Source organism: Fusarium redolens, assembly GCF_020744475.1.
Source record: "Fusarium redolens strain MPI-CAGE-AT-0023 chromosome Unknown BKA55scaffold_18, whole genome shotgun sequence".
NCBI lineage: Eukaryota > Fungi > Ascomycota > Sordariomycetes > Hypocreales > Nectriaceae > Fusarium > Fusarium redolens.
This window is the reverse complement of record NW_025763681.1, coordinates 505,029-523,280: the sequence shown is the minus strand read 5'-3', so window position 1 is coordinate 523,280 and position 18,252 is coordinate 505,029. Positions and strand designations below refer to the sequence as shown.

Here is an 18,252-nt window from a genome sequence, read left to right as displayed (position 1 = left end):
CCGGAACCTACACATAACACATAATGTGCTTTTATCAAGTTTGGCCCCGAGAACCAACGCCTCATCCCTTATCGATGGGGGCAAGTCTTCTGCCAGACATGAGCGGCCCATTCTCCTCCTCTAGCATCGTCAATTACGCGAAACCTTGGTGTCATCAAAATACTAGAGGTGCCGATATCACATCTAGTGGTGAATCAAAACCATTCACTTACCAGGCGATGCTTACAGTACGTATTCATTGCTGAGAAATTCCCTCAGGTAATACGTCCAATCAGGAAAAACGCAGGGATGTTAACGGGAAAGCTAATACATTTCCACGTGGCAGCGAGCTCCAGGGAACACGAGGCAGGGTTGGAGGGATGCGGGGTTCATTTGAGTCCGGAGCTAGTCTCCGGGGCTAAACGCACGGGAACTGTCAGACACGGCATTTTTGCGCCGAACCATCTTCTTCTGGCTGATCGCTTGGCTTGGAACTGGTGAGGAGCGAATTTGCAGGGTTAGGTCCACTGATTTGTGCTGGAACAGGGTACAGGGTTGGAGCTTGGAACACGCGGAGATCGATTGCGAGGAATAGTTACTTGGGGGGCCTTTTTTTCGCCTGGGTCGGGGACCCCTGCAAATTATGCCTTAGCGAGGTATCCGTTGGTCATGTTGGGAACAATCGGAATTTCTAGGAATCTAAAGGAAGTCCATTGGTCCCTAAACTATTCCTTGCATAGTTTCTTACTGCGATGTGAGTTGCTCAGGCCACTCCCAGAAAGCCGTGGCATGCCCGCAATTCGGTCTGATCAACAATGCCTGGATGGATGGATATATAAGTATGACAGGTATAGCCATGTTTCAATCTATGATAGATCTGTTTTCCGGACCCCTCCACAACACCCCCTCTTAGTATCGACTCCTCACGTGCAACATGGATAGGTCCGATATCAACTCAGCTCCAGCCAGCAAGCGATTATGTGAAATTCCTCAGATTAGTGCTGTCGAAAGTAGAAACATATCTCCGGAGAGTCTCAGAAACAAACATGCTTTTGGAAACCCGACTCCGATTGGTTTGTACTTTAAGCCGCATACAAGGCTCCGCTAATAGATTGTAGCATTGGGAGGATTCGTCATGTGCACTACCCCGTTGTCCATGATTCTTCTTGGCTGGGAAGGGGCTGGTGGGCTGGGTGCCGCAAATGTGTAAGTTCCAGAGTTTACTTTAACCCCTTCCTTTTTATTCTCCCTCTTTGTCTTTACCGATTTGTTTCACTAGAAGGACGGGGTTCTCTAACAGTTTCGTAGCGGAACATACTTCTATCTTGGCGGTCTGCTCCTGTTGCTTGGCGGTGTAGGAGGATGGATTCTTGGTAAGTCCTGTAATCATGTCTGTGACTATGTTGCTAATAGATAAACCTAGGGAATACGTTCCCCGCAGTGGTCTTCTGCCAATTCGGCGGGTTTTGGTTCGCATATGGTGCAACCCTCGTCCCTGGCTATGGAGCATATGGCGCCTACTCTGTGGACGCAAATAACCCCGCAGAAGGCCTGAAGGAATCAGCATTCTTTGCCACTTTTGCATTCTTCCTTTTTGCCATGGCACTCCTCTGTGTTGTTTTCTTTGTTGCGAGCATTCGCACAAATGTCCTCTTCTTTCTGATATTCCTTCTTTTAATTCCTACTTGTAAGTTTCATTTCCCACCCCAGCCTCTCGGAGTCGCTTCCGGCACGCCCACACTGGGTTATATCAATTGGCCTTGTACTAACATGAGCTAGTCTGCTGTCTTGCTGGTGCTTTCTTCCATCTTTCTCATGGAAATACTGGCACCGCAGCGACACTCCAAAAGGTCGGAGCTGGGATCTTACTGGCTGTGTCGTTTTTGGCTTGGTATACTTTCACTTCTCTTATACTTCTATCAGTCGATTTCCCATACGTTCTTCCACTGGGCGACCTCTCAAATTTGGTGAAGGGGGCAAAGAAATGAGGATAATGAGGCACTTGGGTGTTGTATCAGACACAGTGCAAGCCCTTCAAACTTCATTGGGGAAATGGGATCCAGCTCGTATAGTGGTCATCCACAACTTCTCACTTAAGGACTTGGATGTGCACATGCAGCTTCACACGCTCCATCTAGCGATCCAAGGTCCATCCCAGTCACGGACCGTGAGCGCCTGTTATAAGCTATTCCATATCTCGATCAAGACTCTAAATTTAAACAGACTGGTGGCCAAGAGGACCAATTGTTCCAATCATATGTACAAAGCTGTGCAAAGGGTTGCAAATGTCATGAAGCGACCACATAAGCTAGTTGCCCGATATGAGCTCTCCGATATGCAAACATATTAATGGAAGGAGAGACATTCCAAAAGGCTGGAGCACTTATACCATTTAGGTTCTGCTGCAAGGAATATCCATTCTGGTTCGAAATCGGCAGTTCTGGGGTGGAACGGGATTTGCTATAAGAGCAATGTAACGTCTCCCTTGAGCTCAGGGGCTCCGATGAAGGCTACAGACGATGGCGCCTCCAAAGACCGTGTCTGAAAAAAGTCTTATTTCGCGCAGCAACCCCAACAAAACGGCCATCGACTGATCTGGTTGATATATGAGACAGTCTGAGCGGTGTCGGCTCGGCCACGAGGATCAACAACTAGATCCCTCGACATGTCATTGTTCCCAAGGAGATAGGGAAGGCCACTTGCACAAAATAGTCATAAATGAATAAAATTAGGCGACGGTACACTAAATGTATCTCAAAGCTTGTTAAGAGAGAACGCCGCGTCAGGGATGTTTCCTTGTACTGAGTTCGATGCGAACGCTCGTTTCTTTCCGAACGTGAATGCCCTTATCCCCCTCGCTATCCGCCGAAGAAGGGAGGTCATATGGATTGCTTGATATAACGGTCTGTAATCCATGACGCCCATTTATGAGCTCGCCATCAGACTCATGGGAGCCTGGCTGCATTGAATCGGCCAGTTGGTGTATAGAGCTGGACTCATCGACTTCCTCTGCGTGTGCAATCGTCGTTAGCTTCATTTCATTGCCTTGCCGACTAAGCGGCAGCCTATTTCTCTCTGAGGCGAGCAAGGAGAATCTCGTTATCTTTGAGAAGATGGGTCGCAGGATTGGTAGGCAGGCTAAAATATGGTCAAACCAAATACGGAGGGTTATCCACAACGACGAATCTTACCGGATACGATGGCCAAGTTGACTTCCACCGTCGCCCAAATCATAATAGGCGCGATGTCCAGAGGCATTTCATCGGACGATGGATCAAACTTGAGCGATTCTGCGAGGACGACAATAGACGCAACGCATACCCTAAGATGTTAGCGACGATGTCTCATATGACTTGTAATATCCTTACAGTATACCGAACATAAAAAGAGCGATAACTGCTATTTTCTGGCCGGCTTTGAGGTGCAGATTCATCACTTGTAAGACGGGAAGGGCTAGGATGGAGATATCGAGCAGGAGGTGAACCAATACTGTCCCAAAAAAGAACTTGGAATCATCAATAGTGCACACGGCATCCTTAATGCTCTTGTCCCAGAAAGCGTGGACGGGAACGCAATGGAAGATAGCGAGGAAGGTGCGAATAATGAGCCATATCAGCGATAAAACCGCCAGTATTTGAATCGGTACTCGGATATTCGACCTGCTGAACAAGCGCCAGTAAAACCCAAGGATCGACAGTTTCGAGAAGGCAAGCGATGAGGCGTAGAACAACTCTGCGTTCCAGAGTAAGAGATGTGACAGTTGAAGTGCTTGTTTAGAGGTCAAGCCGTCAACATCTTCGAGTCGCCTTCCAAGCCCGGCATGGATTGTCCCTACGGCATCCGTTAGAAGTGCTAGTAAACAGGCTTTCTATCCATACTCCATACTCCATACGGCGCCTTATGGAATATGGAATATGGAATGCAACCCATATGGAACTTAATCCATACATATGGAAACTAAGAAATGACGTCATTTACATTATCAACTAAACCGAATCTGGGTTGGAGCTCTGCCAGCCAGCCGAATCATCTAACCCCTCTACGTTGTTGTCCTCAATACCTTCCGCTTCAAGTAAATCTACCGGGTAACCTTGTGTTATCCCGCTTTTGATCCAACTCTTCATGCATTCACCTCTTTCAATTGTACGACTACCCAATTGGCACCGGTCCCATGAAATTGTGCGTCTCGCCCCGGAGAAGACGCGCTCCGGCTCGGCAGACATGGCTGGTATCGAGAGGATATCAACAGCCATTCGAGAGAGACGAGGGTATGTCTGTTGTTGTTCTTCTCTGAGCCACCAAGAAAGTGGAGAGCAGTCAATGACAATGGGCGGTTGCGTCGTGAAAGCATCGTACTCGTCCAGCTCACTCATAGATAGGCTAACAACGTCAAGCTCCCAAGCGAGTAGGTCATACTCATCAAGGCGCCGTATTTCGTCTCTCAGCTGTGGTGTCGTGGTAGGGAGCGGGAGCTCGTGGTAGTAGTCTTTCTAATGCTTTCGCACGCCGTCAAGAACTGGTTTATGCCAGGACTTTGGCCAGTTCTTCTTTATATGGGCTACACGTCGTGACGGATAAAGTATTATTGCCGCACCGTACGCAGGGCTCTCATCTGTAAGCTGATAATACTTATCGAATACAGCCCAAGAAGCTGCAATGCAGCTCCGTAGTGTGGCGTTGCCAGAGTGTTTCTGGAATGCTTGTGTATAATGTTTGTAAAGAACATCCATTGTAAAAAGTGAACGGTCTAGAGTGGCGTAACGACCCTCTGTAAGCTAAGTGATCTTCCAGAACGGTTGAAGGAATGCACGCGTCTCCCCTAGAGCACTCCACTCATCAGGCGTGAGGTAGTCATCTCGCAAATCCTGGTAATACTTCTTCTGGTACCACTCAACATAGCTCTGAAGATTGAGAGTGGTGTCCAGCAGGAGAAACCATGAGTTCCACCGTGTATCGTTGTCGAGCCCCAGCGATCTTCCAGCGCGCTTCTTGAATTCATTCCATCGATAGTCGTTTTCGCGCATGTGAATCGATATGTTGTGCACCTTTCCAAGAGGCCCAAGCCGCCGCCATCCTTGCGCCCTTTGTGGTTTGATCCTTTCAGAAAAATCAGTGCCAAAAGCCGATTCATCGGTGTCTTCGATATGCTCCAAAGCCGCTCGAGCAGCCTCTTTTGAGTCTATGAAAAGGAAAGCCTGAACTGCCAGGTTCACTATATGGCCGTGGCACCGGATTCTACGGGTCTTGGCTTCCCAGTCGACACCCTTCTCCTGGAGATAATTGGCGAGTAAGCGGCATAATTTGTCGTTTGATCCATGGTTATCACCAGTGTAGAATCCCACCTTATTCCAGATATTATAATCCTCGAGCACGTGCTGAAGAAGCTTCCATTGTTCGGCACCACCGTGACTACCCGGCCCGTCAAGACCTGGCAACTCCGACAAAGCTAATAGTGCCTGCAGCGCTTCCTTTGCATCCGGATCTACAAATTTGACGCATATCCCAAGGAAAGCTTTGTGATTTGGAGCAGACCACACGTCAGCAGAGAGATGAAGTTTCCATGGTGTAGACTGCAATTTTCTTCGCAACATGTCTTTGTGTACACGAAAGGAATTGGAGACAAGCTTCTGTATGGAGCCGTGAGAAAGGCTGATGAGGTCATCTGCCGCAGGATTGACTGCAGAAATGAGCGCATGAAGCTCTGGCCAAGAACTGCAGTTGTAAGAGAGATTACGGACAGTCACGAGCTGAATAAGTGCCTCCAACGCTGCTTTGTGATTGATGGCATGTCTCAGAGTTTCTTCTCGTTTTGCCAGTTGCTTTGCAGCATGCATATCGCCGGCCTTGGCGAAAGCATCCTGAATCAGACGGTCACGCCGTTTTTTAATCGGATGTTCATGGGCTTCCAGCTCAATGCCGTGTATCTTGAGCAGATGATTCCGAAAGGTCGTTGAAACGGTCGTGGAGTAAGTCGGACTTACACAATGCATGCAGTAGTAAATCTTCTCGTTTTTGCGACCGCAACGAGATGGCTCCGAATTGAGGGGCTCACGGGCGTGAGCCCAAGTATTTGCGGTCGTTTTACGCTTTCGAGCCATGCGCTCTTGGACATCGCCGCTTGAGAATCGAGGGTTCGTGCTGAAGATTGAGGAAGAGCACAATTCGCTTGTGGACACTGGAATCCCCGCAGGGTCAGTGGAAGTGGATGTCATCAGCGAGGACATACGCAGCGTCCTTACACAGTGGTGTTGGAATTAAAGAAAGAGTGGAGAGTTGGAAAATCGCCCCTGAACGGGATTACTACAGGGATCAAATTTTTTCCGCCGTATTGCCATACTTATGGAATACGACATCCCCGTATGGAATATGGATTAACGCGTATGGATTATTCCATATGGATTAATTAATCCATACGCGTATGGATAGAAAGCCTGCTGCCTGATCAGCCATATCCTTCTCTTCCTTGTTATCTGGGTTACCTCTAACAGCAAACCCGTGCTTTGCATTAGGGATGATGACAACCTCAGTGTCTACATCCTTCTTTGCTTCAAGAATCTCAGCTGCCTTGTGCACCTCCTTCAAAGGAAAGGCAAAGTCGACATCACCAATGACCATGCTGTAGGGCAGCTTCACAGGTTCGATGTCTCGGACAACCTCGATTTCACTCGGGTGAGCAGTGAAGGCTGCGTCGATGATTGTCTTGCCATTTGTAGCTACCTCACCGTGGGCCATATGCGTGATACCATATGCGCCCCAGCAGAAGCCCACCACGCCAACTTTGAGATTAGCTGCTTCATTGCAACGCAGGTCGTCCATGAACTTGCGAATACCAGGATAGCGCTTCTCGGGTTTGTTGCGGATACTGAAGGGAACCATGACGAATGCCACCTTTAATAAGTTCCATCTGATTCTCTGCGTTAGGAATAACAGTGTTGCTTGGTACATGTTTAACTTACGGTTTTACCAGCCATCCCCAGAAACCTCCATCATTAAGAACACTGTCAATGATGGCTTTGATGGATGCGGGCGCAGAAGTGCCTGAAAATAAACACATTAGCCTTCAAGTACCGAGGACATGGACAGAAACCATGAACTCACCATGCATGAAATCAGGAACGTATACTCTGCAGCCAGTCCGCTCTGCATATCTGTCTGCCACACCACGTAGGTTGGTCGTGTTCCACCCAAACGCATCCGACATGACGACTATCAGTCCCTTTGTCGAAACCTCTTTGGTCTGAGGTTCTGTAACGTACACATCATGACCATGAAGTTTAGCCTCGCGGCCGTAAACAGGACCAGGATGGTCATGTCCTGTGTAACAGTCAGCGCACGGCATTTTGCTTAATGTTGACGGCTGAGTTTGGAGCACAAGAAGAGGGCTAGTGACTTATTCAGAATTGACTAACTAGAGATACCGAATGAAATGCCAATTGGTGAGGATTGCACTTTATCAAGCTTAGTTGAGACTACGACTGTTTCCCGTGTGGGGTTCCGAGCACCCGGCCCGGTGGGCATCCCCACCAAAAGTTCCTGATATGCTCTGTAGCTATGGATCTGGTTTAGCACCCACTCGCTAAGGGAGTCTCGTCGGGTGGCACCGCAAGAATTCAACGCGCTTGTTGCTTCATAGCATTGATACGCTACCATCACTGTTGCATTTTCTAACTTGATAAGTGATGCTCATTGACAGTAATACATCTGACTATTTGATGACAACTTGTTGCAAAATGGACGCCAAAATAGTTACACAGCCAAGTATACACAATTCTACCATGAGTTAGGGGCAACGTCTGTGTAGACTCTGAAGCCACTGTTCTGCTTCGCATCCTCGAAAGCCTCGTGATGCTCCTCCAAGCCGTACACCTTGTGACTCGAGCCCCCACGCTTGCCGAGCTTGAGAACCCCCGAATTCACCATCTTGATAGTCAACTCGATTCCTCCTCGTGATACCATGACCTTACCAATGATCTTGATGTTTTTGTGCATCACGAGTGTGTACGGAACTGAGATAGACCCAGATGGCGCCCCGCTAAGGACAACTCTCCCTTCTGGTAGCACGGCCTGTATGGCGGCCGAGAAGTACGGAGAGTCGTTCAAGCTGCCTGATGCCCAATCGTTGTATACTTCGACACCGCGCCCATCGGGGCTTGCCTTTCGGATTGCGGTCGCGTCCACCTCGTCATCTCCAGTCATGACAACATAACTGAATCGCTCGTGGTTCCCAAGCTGCTGTTTCAGGTATGCGAGCTTTGTCTCACTGCGACCAATGGCAATGACGTTGGCGCCCAGAGCCAGTGCCATGTCAGAGGTAATACCTCCATAGGTTCCAGTGGCTGGCCCAAGTACAATCGTCTCGCCTGCAAGTAAATTGGCAGCCTCGAATAAAGCTCCAGCAGAGATGCTGTAGAAGGAAATCTCGTGAAGGTCCGCGGGCGTGTATCCAAGCTGCTTGCATAGTCGATTCTCGTCCAACACAAAGATATTCTCGAGGGGGACCTTTTGATACTGTTGGAGGGCACCGTCCCGCCATTCTCCCTGCATGAGCTTACGGCCTTTCGTGCCCTCCCCACCGTGGTGGCCCTGGATAATATTCACGCTAGGATCGTCTCGCGCATAGATGGCGGCCGAGAAAAAGACCAGATCACCGGGCTTGGCAAGTATGGCATCCGATCCGACGGCGTGTACCCGGCCGATATGGCTTGGATGCGGCACCAGGGGAAGGCTCAGGTTGAACACAGGCAGCTTGCCCTGGTGAATATCTTCGGCATAAGGGAATACCACTGTGTTTAGAACTTGGACGACGGCTGAGCCAGCTGTTGCCTCAGGGACGGGGAGTTCAACGAGCTCCAGAGGTTTGTCGAATGAGGAGAGCCATAAGGCACGATTCGTAGTTGTAGGAACGCTTGGACCCATGTTGGGACTGGTGGAATGGGATTGAGAGGTGAAATTGATTGGAGAGAAGGGAGGCTTTGGGAAAGTTGCGGTTGGTAGCTAAATACAAATGCTTGACTAGTCCCAGTGAGCGACAAGCCAGCTACCTCACCAGCGACTACTACCAAGGCTTTCGAGCCAGCCTCGCAAAAGAGCGGGTGGAGTTCATTCCCACCCGATGACATAACTCCACCCATACAACCCATCAAATCTCCACGTAATTGATGTCTAGCACCACCTTGGGAGCATATTTGATCACCTCGAAAACTGTAGAGTGGGCAAAGCCAAACAAAGTGGTGGGAATTCCAAGGCTCGCCGTATTTCGTCAATTGATACATAGAGCAAGTGATTGTACATGAATATTACGGAAATCTACAAGAGAACCTGCCCAGAAGTCATTACAATCTTGATGAGAATAGAAGAACCCGATCAAAATAGTGAAATCAGTTCTCAGTCTTTAAACGTCCTTGTATTACCATGCCATCCCATTCAAGTAGTCTAGACTCTCCATATCCTGCTGGGTTGGTATGCCTGCTTCGCCTAACTCTGCTGTACCAAATATCTTGCCCCAGGTTTCTATATCGTATTCGTCCAAATTTTCAACTGATATCGGTGCATGAGATTGAGTAGTCGATTCTATTTGGGTCTTTTGTCAGCAAGAGCTTGAAAGTAAACATCGTTGACCTACCCTCAACTTGGCGAGTCAATGACACGGCGGAAGGCCGTTCTGGCCTATTAGTACCAACAGGGTCTGTTTCACAGACTTCCGGAGGTGTCGGTAGTAAATTAGGAGAAGGCTCACTGGAGACCAGTAGATCAACAGAATGGTCCTGCCGCACAAGTCTAAAGACTCTTCTGCGTCCAAGGTCTTGGTAAATCGTGAATATAGCAGGCATGTTAGCTACACCAAACTCCTTCCCAAAAGCTGCCAAGAGATATCCCATAGACAGGCCTGCTAATCCTGTAGTTTGTGTACTCGGTAGCCCGTTTGTGGCAGCAAGATATGACCTGAGTTGCATATCGGTGCTCGCGAAGGCGAGGTGAAGGTTGTACAGTTGCGGTGTCAGGTGCGGTGCCGTTCCCGGCTGAACCTTGCCAGGCAATGGCGAAATCTGACAATGCTGTGGAAGTCCATCATACCAGCGATTCAATGCAAGTAGACTTTTGGTGCAAGGCCTGTTTGAAGGTTGTTGATTCGACATGGCATCGTTTAGGATGCATATTAAGCTGACGTAGCAGTTGAAGATACTTAACACCCGCGAAGGCTGGTTCATGGAGTTGGTGTTGCCCAAAGTTGTAGAAGTCACATTCTGCGGTTCCCATTCATTCGGACCTGTTTCTGCGAGCTTCGGGGAGAAACATAAATCTCCTGTCCTGAGATGGGGTGGCTTGCGCAAACGACATGATACGAGAGTATCGAGTATAAAGCAACTTAGGAGAAGCCGCTTCTGATTGTCATCATCGACATTTGCAGCATTGGAGCCGTGGCTGGTAGAAGGGGCGGTACCGAGATGAAGACAAATCCTCACTGCTTGGCCAATCAAGTGCCATGAAGACACAAGATCTTCCTGATCCATTTTGAAAAGGCCCAGGATAAGCAAAGCTTGAACGTAGCCTGGAAGTCGCGCATCTTCGTTAGGTATCCGTTGTCTCGCCTTGGAATAGATCATTTCGGGAGTAGGAAGAGCAGATTGACCATCAGACGCTCCATTATGGTTACGGGTACCTTGAAGTGAAGCATAAGCAACAACAGCCCATAGAGTGGCCATATTCCCCTCTTCTGCCCGATCATCTCGTGACGGCGAATACAACAACTCCAGCATCTTGTGCTTTTGGACCATCGGGAGCCAACAGTTGGTATGGGCAAAGTATACATCAATTAAGCGCCGTACCTGCTGAGCAGACGCGGGGGATGATACGTCGTTCCATGGAGCCGGTTGGAGCACTGACGCGTCATGAGTGGAAGGCGTATTGGCCCTGTCGGTATCCATGGGGTCTGAGACCTCCCGAGCGTCATTGGCTGGCGTTGAAGTCTGTACAGCCTCGAATGCCTTGACACGAGGGGCGAGGTCGGGAGTGGAGGCTTCAGCCTTGACGGAAGCCACAGAATTTGCACCGGAGTCGTTCCCTTGCTGAATATTCGACAACAGCTGATCCAATTCTTCTTGGATGTCACTACCGTCCCAAGCTTGTCTGAGTGTCTCGTAATCTCTGACAAGCCTGCTGTTCAAGACCAATTTGGATCGCGAATCTAGGGCAAACTGAATATCTGGCAAGAGCTCTTGGACTACAGCCTTGCTATTAGGAACGACGGTGAAGACAAGTGCCCAAAGTAGTTCCAGAGCCCTCACATATCCCGTCGTCAACCCACGCTTCTTGGAGTCGGGGCCGTAGCTGCATGGGTAGTGGATGGCAGAGCATCGCGAACAGGTTGGGTGGCTGCCATCGCATCTGTGCTTACAAGCACGGCAGTAATTGCAGGCTCTTGAGACGCGCTTGTGTTTGTTGACTCTTGTGCGTTTGGGTTTGGCAGGCGGATCCATTGTGATTGCAACTGTGATGAGAATTTGAGGCTCTGGGAGTAGCCTAGCCTATTAGCTTTATGATAAACAGTTTCAATATTTAAAATAATGGATGGCTTGGTACTTGCAGGCGGCTGAAATATGCGCTACATAAATCGTAATTCCCACTTACGGTGGGTAACTTTAAGTTGTCGGTCGATCCACCTGCCCCGTCCAGCACACAAAGTACTGTAAAGTGCTACCTCGCACCACTAAATACCACGCAAGGTCACCTATTTCACTTAATTATGCCAGTAGTGAGGTATCACGAAAGGCAGCAGCATTTCAAACGGACATGTATCAGGTATGCAATCGGTCTGCTCAGCTCAGGCTGCCGCAAGGCATGCATATACAGTTATACAAGGCACATATAGTCAAATTTAAACAATTGAGTACCTATTCAGATCTATCCTCTCAAAACCTATTCTCTTTAAGTTGGGATCGTGTCAGACATGGGCCTTGAGGAACTCAAAGCCCTTTTCCAAAAGTTCAAGTGCATTCTCAGGCTGTCCAATTTCATCAAAGCCGTGCTGTCCTCCTTCCACCAGGACCAGTTGCGTCTCGACACCGTGACTCTTGAGTTCGTCATATGCCTGTTGCGACAGCCTTGCCGGCACCAGTTTGTCTTCGGCGCCGTGGATGAAAAAGGTGGGAGGGAAGTTACCCTTGGAGAACTGCGAAACGGGGTCAACGCGATCATAGTCGCTGTCTCCTACAACCGTCTTCAACTGTGTTCCCTTTCCTAGCTGATCAAACATCCAGGCAACACGATAGTTGGCCAAGTCAGGCCCTTTCGGTCCCACCGGAGGCGGTGCTGAGGTGGGAGGAGGGTCATCTTTCCAAATCTTGCTCATGAAATCTTGATCAATCTGAGGAGCACCTGGAGGTGCAGGTAGGGGGGTATGGAAGGCCGAGTCTGCTAGGTACTTGATCCCGTAAATGTCGAGAATTGCGCGAGGCGGTTGGGGCGAACTGGCCTAGACGGTCCGCGTATTAGCATCTCATACCCGTGTCAGAAATTGTGGTATCTGCTCACTGTCAGAAGGGCCAAGGTGCCACCGCAGGAATGACCCAGTGTTACAATCCGAGAGCCATCCGCTTTTACATGAGCATCTTCGAGGAGAAGCTGGGGTAATTTTGTCCGCGACCATTCGTATGCGTCCAGTGCATCTTTGACCGGTCCTTCAAAGACTGTAACCGTGGGAGCCAGTCGATAGTTGGCGGATACAACCACGAAACCTAGATCCAAGAGCATTTCGGACTGGTCTCGCGGGAGCATTTGTTTCGAGCCGACCGTGAAATTTCCGCCATGGAAATGTAATGCTGTATCTCAACGTGTCAGATGCTTACTCAGAGAGGACGAGGATTGGGTAGTTTGCGTACCTATTGGAAGCTTCGAAACGGTCGTGGTCTTTCTGAAGTATACGTCTGCGGCTACCGGGATTCCATCGATGGCTTTGAAGACGTATTCCTTGCGAGTGGTCATTTTGTTGGTGTTCAAATCTGCAGTAAGCATCAACACTAGCCTTTTCTGCTAAGAACACTTTTGTTCTACGTCCAAAAGAAAACCGCCTCAGAAAGGCCAGGATCTGGTGGCCTGTCGTAGATCAATGAATACAAAAGAGGTGGCAAACAAGAATGGCAATCGTTCGGTTGTGTACCACCGGTGTCCCACCCAGAAGCTACCCACTCATACCCGCCCACCTTCTCACGATGAGGTCGATAATGAAGGAATTTTGTGCACGGCAATGAGAGAGAAAAGATATGATGATATATATAAGATATCGAGTGCGTGCTGTTAATATCTCAAAAATACTTCCTCGACTTTGGACCCGAAAAGATTCCATGCTACGTTGATCACCACTGCTCCCCCGAATACGGAATGAGTCCGAATAAACTAAGACGGCCAACTAATTGAGGATATTTTATGTTACATTGACATTAGATGTACGGAGTACTGTAGCAATGTTTGTCGCTATGGTGGGTAGGCTGTTGCAACGTGTATGGTAGTGTCCGAATCCTCCAATTTCTTGATTAACGATTTCAGCTTTTGCGACACAGAAGAAGGCCCTGTACATATTAGCATCTTCTCAAAATCATTAACGACAGAGACTTGAGCTTACACTTCCACATTGAGCCATCCGAGAGAAGCTCTGCTAATACGGCAAGCGGTAAGACTGATTGTAGGCCGTGATCCTCCAATTGCAGGTCCGTAACTTCTGCAAAACTCTCATTTATCAATGCGTTGAGAATATCGCGTGATTCGACCTGTGAAACACGAGATTGCGCGAATTGAAGGTACCAGCAAAGAAGCAGGCCTGCCTACAAGTTAGCTACTGAACAAAGGTTGAGCACGGAATTCAAGACATACAGCCCTCTAAAGTGCCGACCACACTTTCGGGCCCGAATATTATGGGCGCTATTTTTTTAATGTAAGATAGACCCACGCGGCAGTCGAATCTTAGCTGGTCTGCTGCATTGAAGAGTGCCTGGTAGAGTTCAGGTGAGATTGCCTCGTTTAAAAGATGCATGATCTCAGGATCATCGAGACTCGCAGGCGACCAGAGTATCTTCTTCATGACAGACAGCGGAACGCTACCGTAAAGATGGTAGAAAGCTGAGTTCAGTAATGATCTGGCGCAGTGAACGGTGGGATTCGGGGCCAGTCCGCCATCATCCTGGATCGTACGAGCTTTGAGAATTGCATCTAGCACCTGCAATGACTGCTCCATCTTCTTGCCGAATTTAGCGTAGAGCTCCCCGTCGCGTGAGCCTGTTAGTAGCTCAGATGAGCATATCCTGTAGAGAAGGGTAGACACGATGGTTACGAGACCGAATTCGCTGACTGGCATGGACGGTGGTTGGCCGGCGATGATGCTGTCCAGCGCATCGTTACTGTATAATACTTCGGTCGGGGTGCCCCAGCTGGACTCTTCTTTTAGCCACTCTGCGTTGCTTGACGGGAGGGCGAATCTGGCTTCGACCATAGGTGTTGGAATCCATGCTTCCTGTTCCTTTGAGCAGACGGTGCCACCTATGAGTATCGTAGATGAGATACACCTTGTATAGTGTGAGAAATCATAATGCGTGCATGGTGTGAGTATAAGTACCTATTTAGACTCTCCCAGCGCACCCAATCCTTATACGTGGTGGGCGGACACGTCTGTAGCTCGTTGAGTGCTTCTTGTGTAAGCTGAAAACGTAAGAGTTAGCCATGACCAGACTAAATGAGTTGACGTTGGAATTAACCTTGACGCAGTGAGGAAACGCGTGTGCTCTCTTGCCTTCCGAACCGCAGTGAATCTCAAAATAAGCGAGGAGAAAATATGTCTGCAGCATCCACGTTAGAGTCTCGGGGTCGACCTTGCTGAATGCAATCACCCGTTCATGCTGGTTCCTCTGTTAACGAAATTTATCATCTAAGTGCTCGGAATGGCTGTCCTACCTCGAAAACAAGTTGCACGGAGATGGTATGCATCGATGTAGCCCTGGAGTGTTCACCGAGATATATGGCGCTGCAGGCCATTACAACAAGCAGGAGGGGAGCTATGTCAAACTTTGTTTCAGAACCTCTATTGCACTGCCTATGATGGCATACTACTTACATGGCGTTGTGGCGATGTCAAAGGTCGGCTCATGTATGATGGGTATATGAGGAGCAATATGCTTAAAAAAGGCCTTGACAAACCGCCTCACGGCATATTTGGAAGGAAAGCGAAGCGAAGCGAGTATGTGGACCGGATATTTTGTGAGGTTGGCCCAAGCATTCTCACATTTATTGTCGTTGGGGACGAGGTTGCGCGGGGTAGAAGATTTGTCTGTCTGACCGAGAGTAGTTGGCCTGTTGGGTATCGGTGGCTCCAGGGCTAGTATCGGTAGTTCCCGGGGATTGCAGCTTGGTACTTCGCCAAAAAGTCCTTGGGCATCCGCCAGAAGCGCGTCGAGATCGAACATGGCGGAAAGATTGGGGTTGATGAGGTCGGGGTCCATAAATGAAGCGTTGAATTCTAGGGGACTCCCTGAAAGATAGGCAGGGAACATGTCGGGCTGCGAGGGCATGGCGATGTCCAGCGAATTAGCCTGGCTGCTCTGAGATCCATCTACCTCATTGTTTGTCGGAGACTCACCGCGCTCCTCAATTGCGTCGTTGACTCCTTCTGAATGACGATCTTGCTGTCCTCGGGCCGTCGTCGTGGCAGGTGATGCTCGCGCAGAGCCGTTCTTTGATCCTTTCGGACGAGAAGCTCCAGGGTGGGAATTGTTGCGACGCCTGCCTCAAAAGCCAGAGGACTTTCTGTTGCCAAGGCCGTGATGGAAGTTTCTGGTATGCCGGACGATGACATCTTTTCTGGAAGATGTTAGGGAGCAATACATGCAGTTGTACGGTTTCTCGCTTCCATCTACAGATGGTCAGTGGCTGCTAATTCTCCAAGAAATAGCAAAAGGAGCGACTTGCGCGTGAGCTCATGGCGTCGTAAGTGAGCGAGGCGGTTGAAACTGGCGTTGCATTGATCGCAGGAGAGCCCGCAACCTTGGCGGTTAGAAGATTTGTCTGCATTTTCACGAGTAACTTGCTGCGTAGAGGTGTTGGTTTGATAAGACATTGCTGTGAGCTAATGGAGAGTGGGTATGAGGAGATGAAGGGAGTCACAAGTGCCCCCGGGTATGGTCTGGACGGAAGAATGATTGATTGATCCTGGGGTTGACAAATCCAGTCCAAAAATGTGGGGGATAAGATTGCGGGGGAAGATCTCGAGACTAGCCTACGTTCGAGGGTTTAGGGTAGAATGTGTATAGCTAAAGATGGGTGCGAAAGTATGGTATGTATGCGTAACACTTTACTAGGGTCTATAGGGGATGGTCTGGTGTGTAATGTCCCCAGCTTCAGAAGGTTAATAGCTAATCAGACCAGCTTATTCCCGCGACTACACTGTACGGCCGTTTCTGCCTCTACCTATCCTTGCTAAAGCTTTGTAATCTTCTAAACACACAAGATGAGATGCTGCCAGCATTGACAATGGGCTTCGGGCTTTACTCGGTGTCTACATACCCTATATAACAGTACGTGTAGATTTGGCTTTACTTTATAGTACTCGCTGCTGTGCATAAAAGAGCACGCCATCTAAGCTGATGAACACGACTTACATCATTGGACACCTCTGCGACTCACTCGCTCCAAGTGATGGTCTTGTACCTCAGAAACTCAGCCAGTCCTTGCGCGGCATTGAACCTTCCGTAGCCACTCTTCTTAGCCCCGCCGTGCACCAGCGACGCCTCGTCGTGCACGGTCATGGAGTTGATGTGGACCGCCCCAGATTCGTACTTCCTAGCGACCCTCATAGCGGCCTTTAAGTCCTCGGAGAATACAGCCCCCGAGAGCCCGTAGTCGGTGTCATTGGCGATCGAGAGAGCCTCGTCCTCGGTGTCAAAGGTCAGGAGGGACACGGTAGGCCCGAAGGACTCGGTGTGGTAGATGTTCATTTCCTTGGACACGTTGGAGACGATGACGGGTCTCATCTTGGTGGGCTGGTCCTCCACAGCCTCGGCGTCGCCCAGGAGGGTCGTCGCGCCCTTGGCGACCGCGTCGGCGACGAGACCCTTGTTTTTCTGTACAGCCGCTGGGTTTACTAGCACAAACGGCGGCTTCTCGGACCCGAAGAGCCCCTGCGTTGCCTCTTTGAGTGCAGCGCTGAACTCGTCACTAATCGATCTGTGCACGAGAATGCGTTCCGTCGACATGCACACCTGACCGCCCTAAATATTATTAGCATCAATTAAAATACATTGCATCACGGGTCAAACTCACGTGGATAAACGCGCCCACAGCGCAACTTGTCGCGGCCTTTTTCACGTCGGCGTCTTTGAGGACGATGGCACTCGCTTTTCCACCCAGCTCAAGCAAAAGCGGCTTGACGTGCTTCCCCGCCAAACTGGCGATGATGCTTCCGACAAGAGTACTACCAGTGAAATTGATCTTCTTAATCGCGGGATGCGCAATCAAGGCTTCTGTCACCGCAGCGGCATCCGCCGTTCGGTGATAAATGACGTTGAGACAACCGTCCGGCAGCCCAGCCTGTCGAAAGATGTCGCCGATTGCCCAGAAAACGCGCGGGCTCAGCTCAGAACCCTTGAGAACTGTTGTATTTCCCGTTGCGAGGGCAAACGCAATTGATCGTGCGCCGAGCACGTATGGGGCATTCCTGCGGTGAAAGAAAGAAAAACCGTCAGTCTCAACGGCGGTCCGAATGCGAGTGTTTTGCATACATACCACGGGGCAATTGCGAGAACAACGCCGTACGGTTCCTTGACTACAATGGCATGGGACCCCTGCTCGGCCGTCGCAGGAACCGAACCTTCAACTGCCGCCTCGATTCTTCCTCCGATATCCCTCAGGATCTGCGCCGTAGCGTTGATGTTGATCTCCATAAATTTCCGCCCCGCACCCGTCTCCTGGGCTTGGTAGGCGAACAATTTCTCTTTTCTGCTGATAAAGAGATCTGCGGCCCGGAACATGATGTCCCGTCTAAAACTGGGCTTTGTCTGAGACCACGACATGAAAGCCGCTTGGGCGGCCTCGACAGCCCCGGTTGCATCATTGATTGAAGCAGATGAACCACTCCAGAGCTTTTCAGAGTTGGAAGGGCTATTTACAGGAAACGATGTTTCTGAGATGACATCTTTCCCATTGATGATTAGTGGGACGGTTGACCAACCGTTTGCATTGTCGCCTGAGCTCATTGTTGTCTATAGATGGATGAGAATAGGTAAAGAATTGTTT

The 18,252-nt window shown here is 49.5% G+C and overlaps 6 protein-coding genes across 6 annotated transcripts; 1 reads left to right on the top strand and 5 right to left on the bottom strand.

The window, feature by feature from the left end:
- Nucleotides 1–913: 913 nt before the first annotated feature.
- BKA55DRAFT_544347 (GPR1/FUN34/yaaH family-domain-containing protein) lies at nt 914–2,286 on the top strand (the record flags this gene model as incomplete). The annotated part of the gene is made up of 7 exons (XM_046190699.1): nt 914–1,052; nt 1,098–1,185; nt 1,288–1,352; nt 1,403–1,666; nt 1,759–1,870; nt 1,903–2,146; nt 2,203–2,286. 7 exons carry the CDS (start codon nt 914–916, stop codon nt 2,284–2,286), a joined length of 996 nt encoding a protein of 331 aa, XP_046044212.1.
- Nucleotides 2,287–2,794: 508 nt separating this feature from the next.
- BKA55DRAFT_488351 (uncharacterized protein) lies at nt 2,795–3,736 on the bottom strand (the record flags this gene model as incomplete). The annotated part of the gene is made up of 3 exons (XM_046186241.1): nt 2,795–3,117; nt 3,171–3,301; nt 3,348–3,736. Coding segments are annotated over 3 exons (843 nt in total), but the record flags the coding sequence as incomplete, so codon positions are not given.
- Nucleotides 3,737–6,378: 2,642 nt separating this feature from the next.
- On the bottom strand, nt 6,379–7,318 carry BKA55DRAFT_522735 (Alpha/Beta hydrolase protein; the record flags this gene model as incomplete). The annotated part of the gene is made up of 3 exons (XM_046188601.1): nt 6,379–6,883; nt 6,936–7,017; nt 7,078–7,318. 3 exons carry the CDS (start codon nt 7,316–7,318, stop codon nt 6,379–6,381), a joined length of 828 nt encoding a protein of 275 aa, XP_046044210.1.
- Nucleotides 7,319–7,749: 431 nt separating this feature from the next.
- BKA55DRAFT_523348 (uncharacterized protein) lies at nt 7,750–11,456 on the bottom strand (the record flags this gene model as incomplete). The annotated part of the gene is made up of 4 exons (XM_046188634.1): nt 7,750–8,795; nt 9,113–9,180; nt 9,390–9,549; nt 9,602–11,456. 4 exons carry the CDS (start codon nt 11,454–11,456, stop codon nt 7,750–7,752), a joined length of 3,129 nt encoding a protein of 1,042 aa, XP_046044209.1.
- A 464-nt stretch (nt 11,457–11,920) lies between these two features.
- Nucleotides 11,921–12,960, bottom strand: BKA55DRAFT_695393 (Alpha/Beta hydrolase protein; the record flags this gene model as incomplete). The annotated part of the gene is made up of 3 exons (XM_046200150.1): nt 11,921–12,451; nt 12,511–12,797; nt 12,858–12,960. 3 exons carry the CDS (start codon nt 12,958–12,960, stop codon nt 11,921–11,923), a joined length of 921 nt encoding a protein of 306 aa, XP_046044208.1.
- A 225-nt stretch (nt 12,961–13,185) lies between these two features.
- BKA55DRAFT_667203 (Aldehyde/histidinol dehydrogenase) lies at nt 13,186–18,212 on the bottom strand (the record flags this gene model as incomplete). The annotated part of the gene is made up of 12 exons (XM_046197816.1): nt 13,186–13,544; nt 13,598–13,792; nt 13,846–14,534; nt 14,585–14,667; nt 14,724–14,864; nt 14,920–15,020; nt 15,080–15,748; nt 16,464–16,525; nt 16,645–17,072; nt 17,103–17,228; nt 17,281–17,674; nt 17,743–18,212. 12 exons carry the CDS (start codon nt 18,210–18,212, stop codon nt 13,450–13,452), a joined length of 3,453 nt encoding a protein of 1,150 aa, XP_046044207.1. The 3' UTR covers nt 13,186–13,449.
- Between the last annotated feature and the right edge of the window lie 40 nt (nt 18,213–18,252).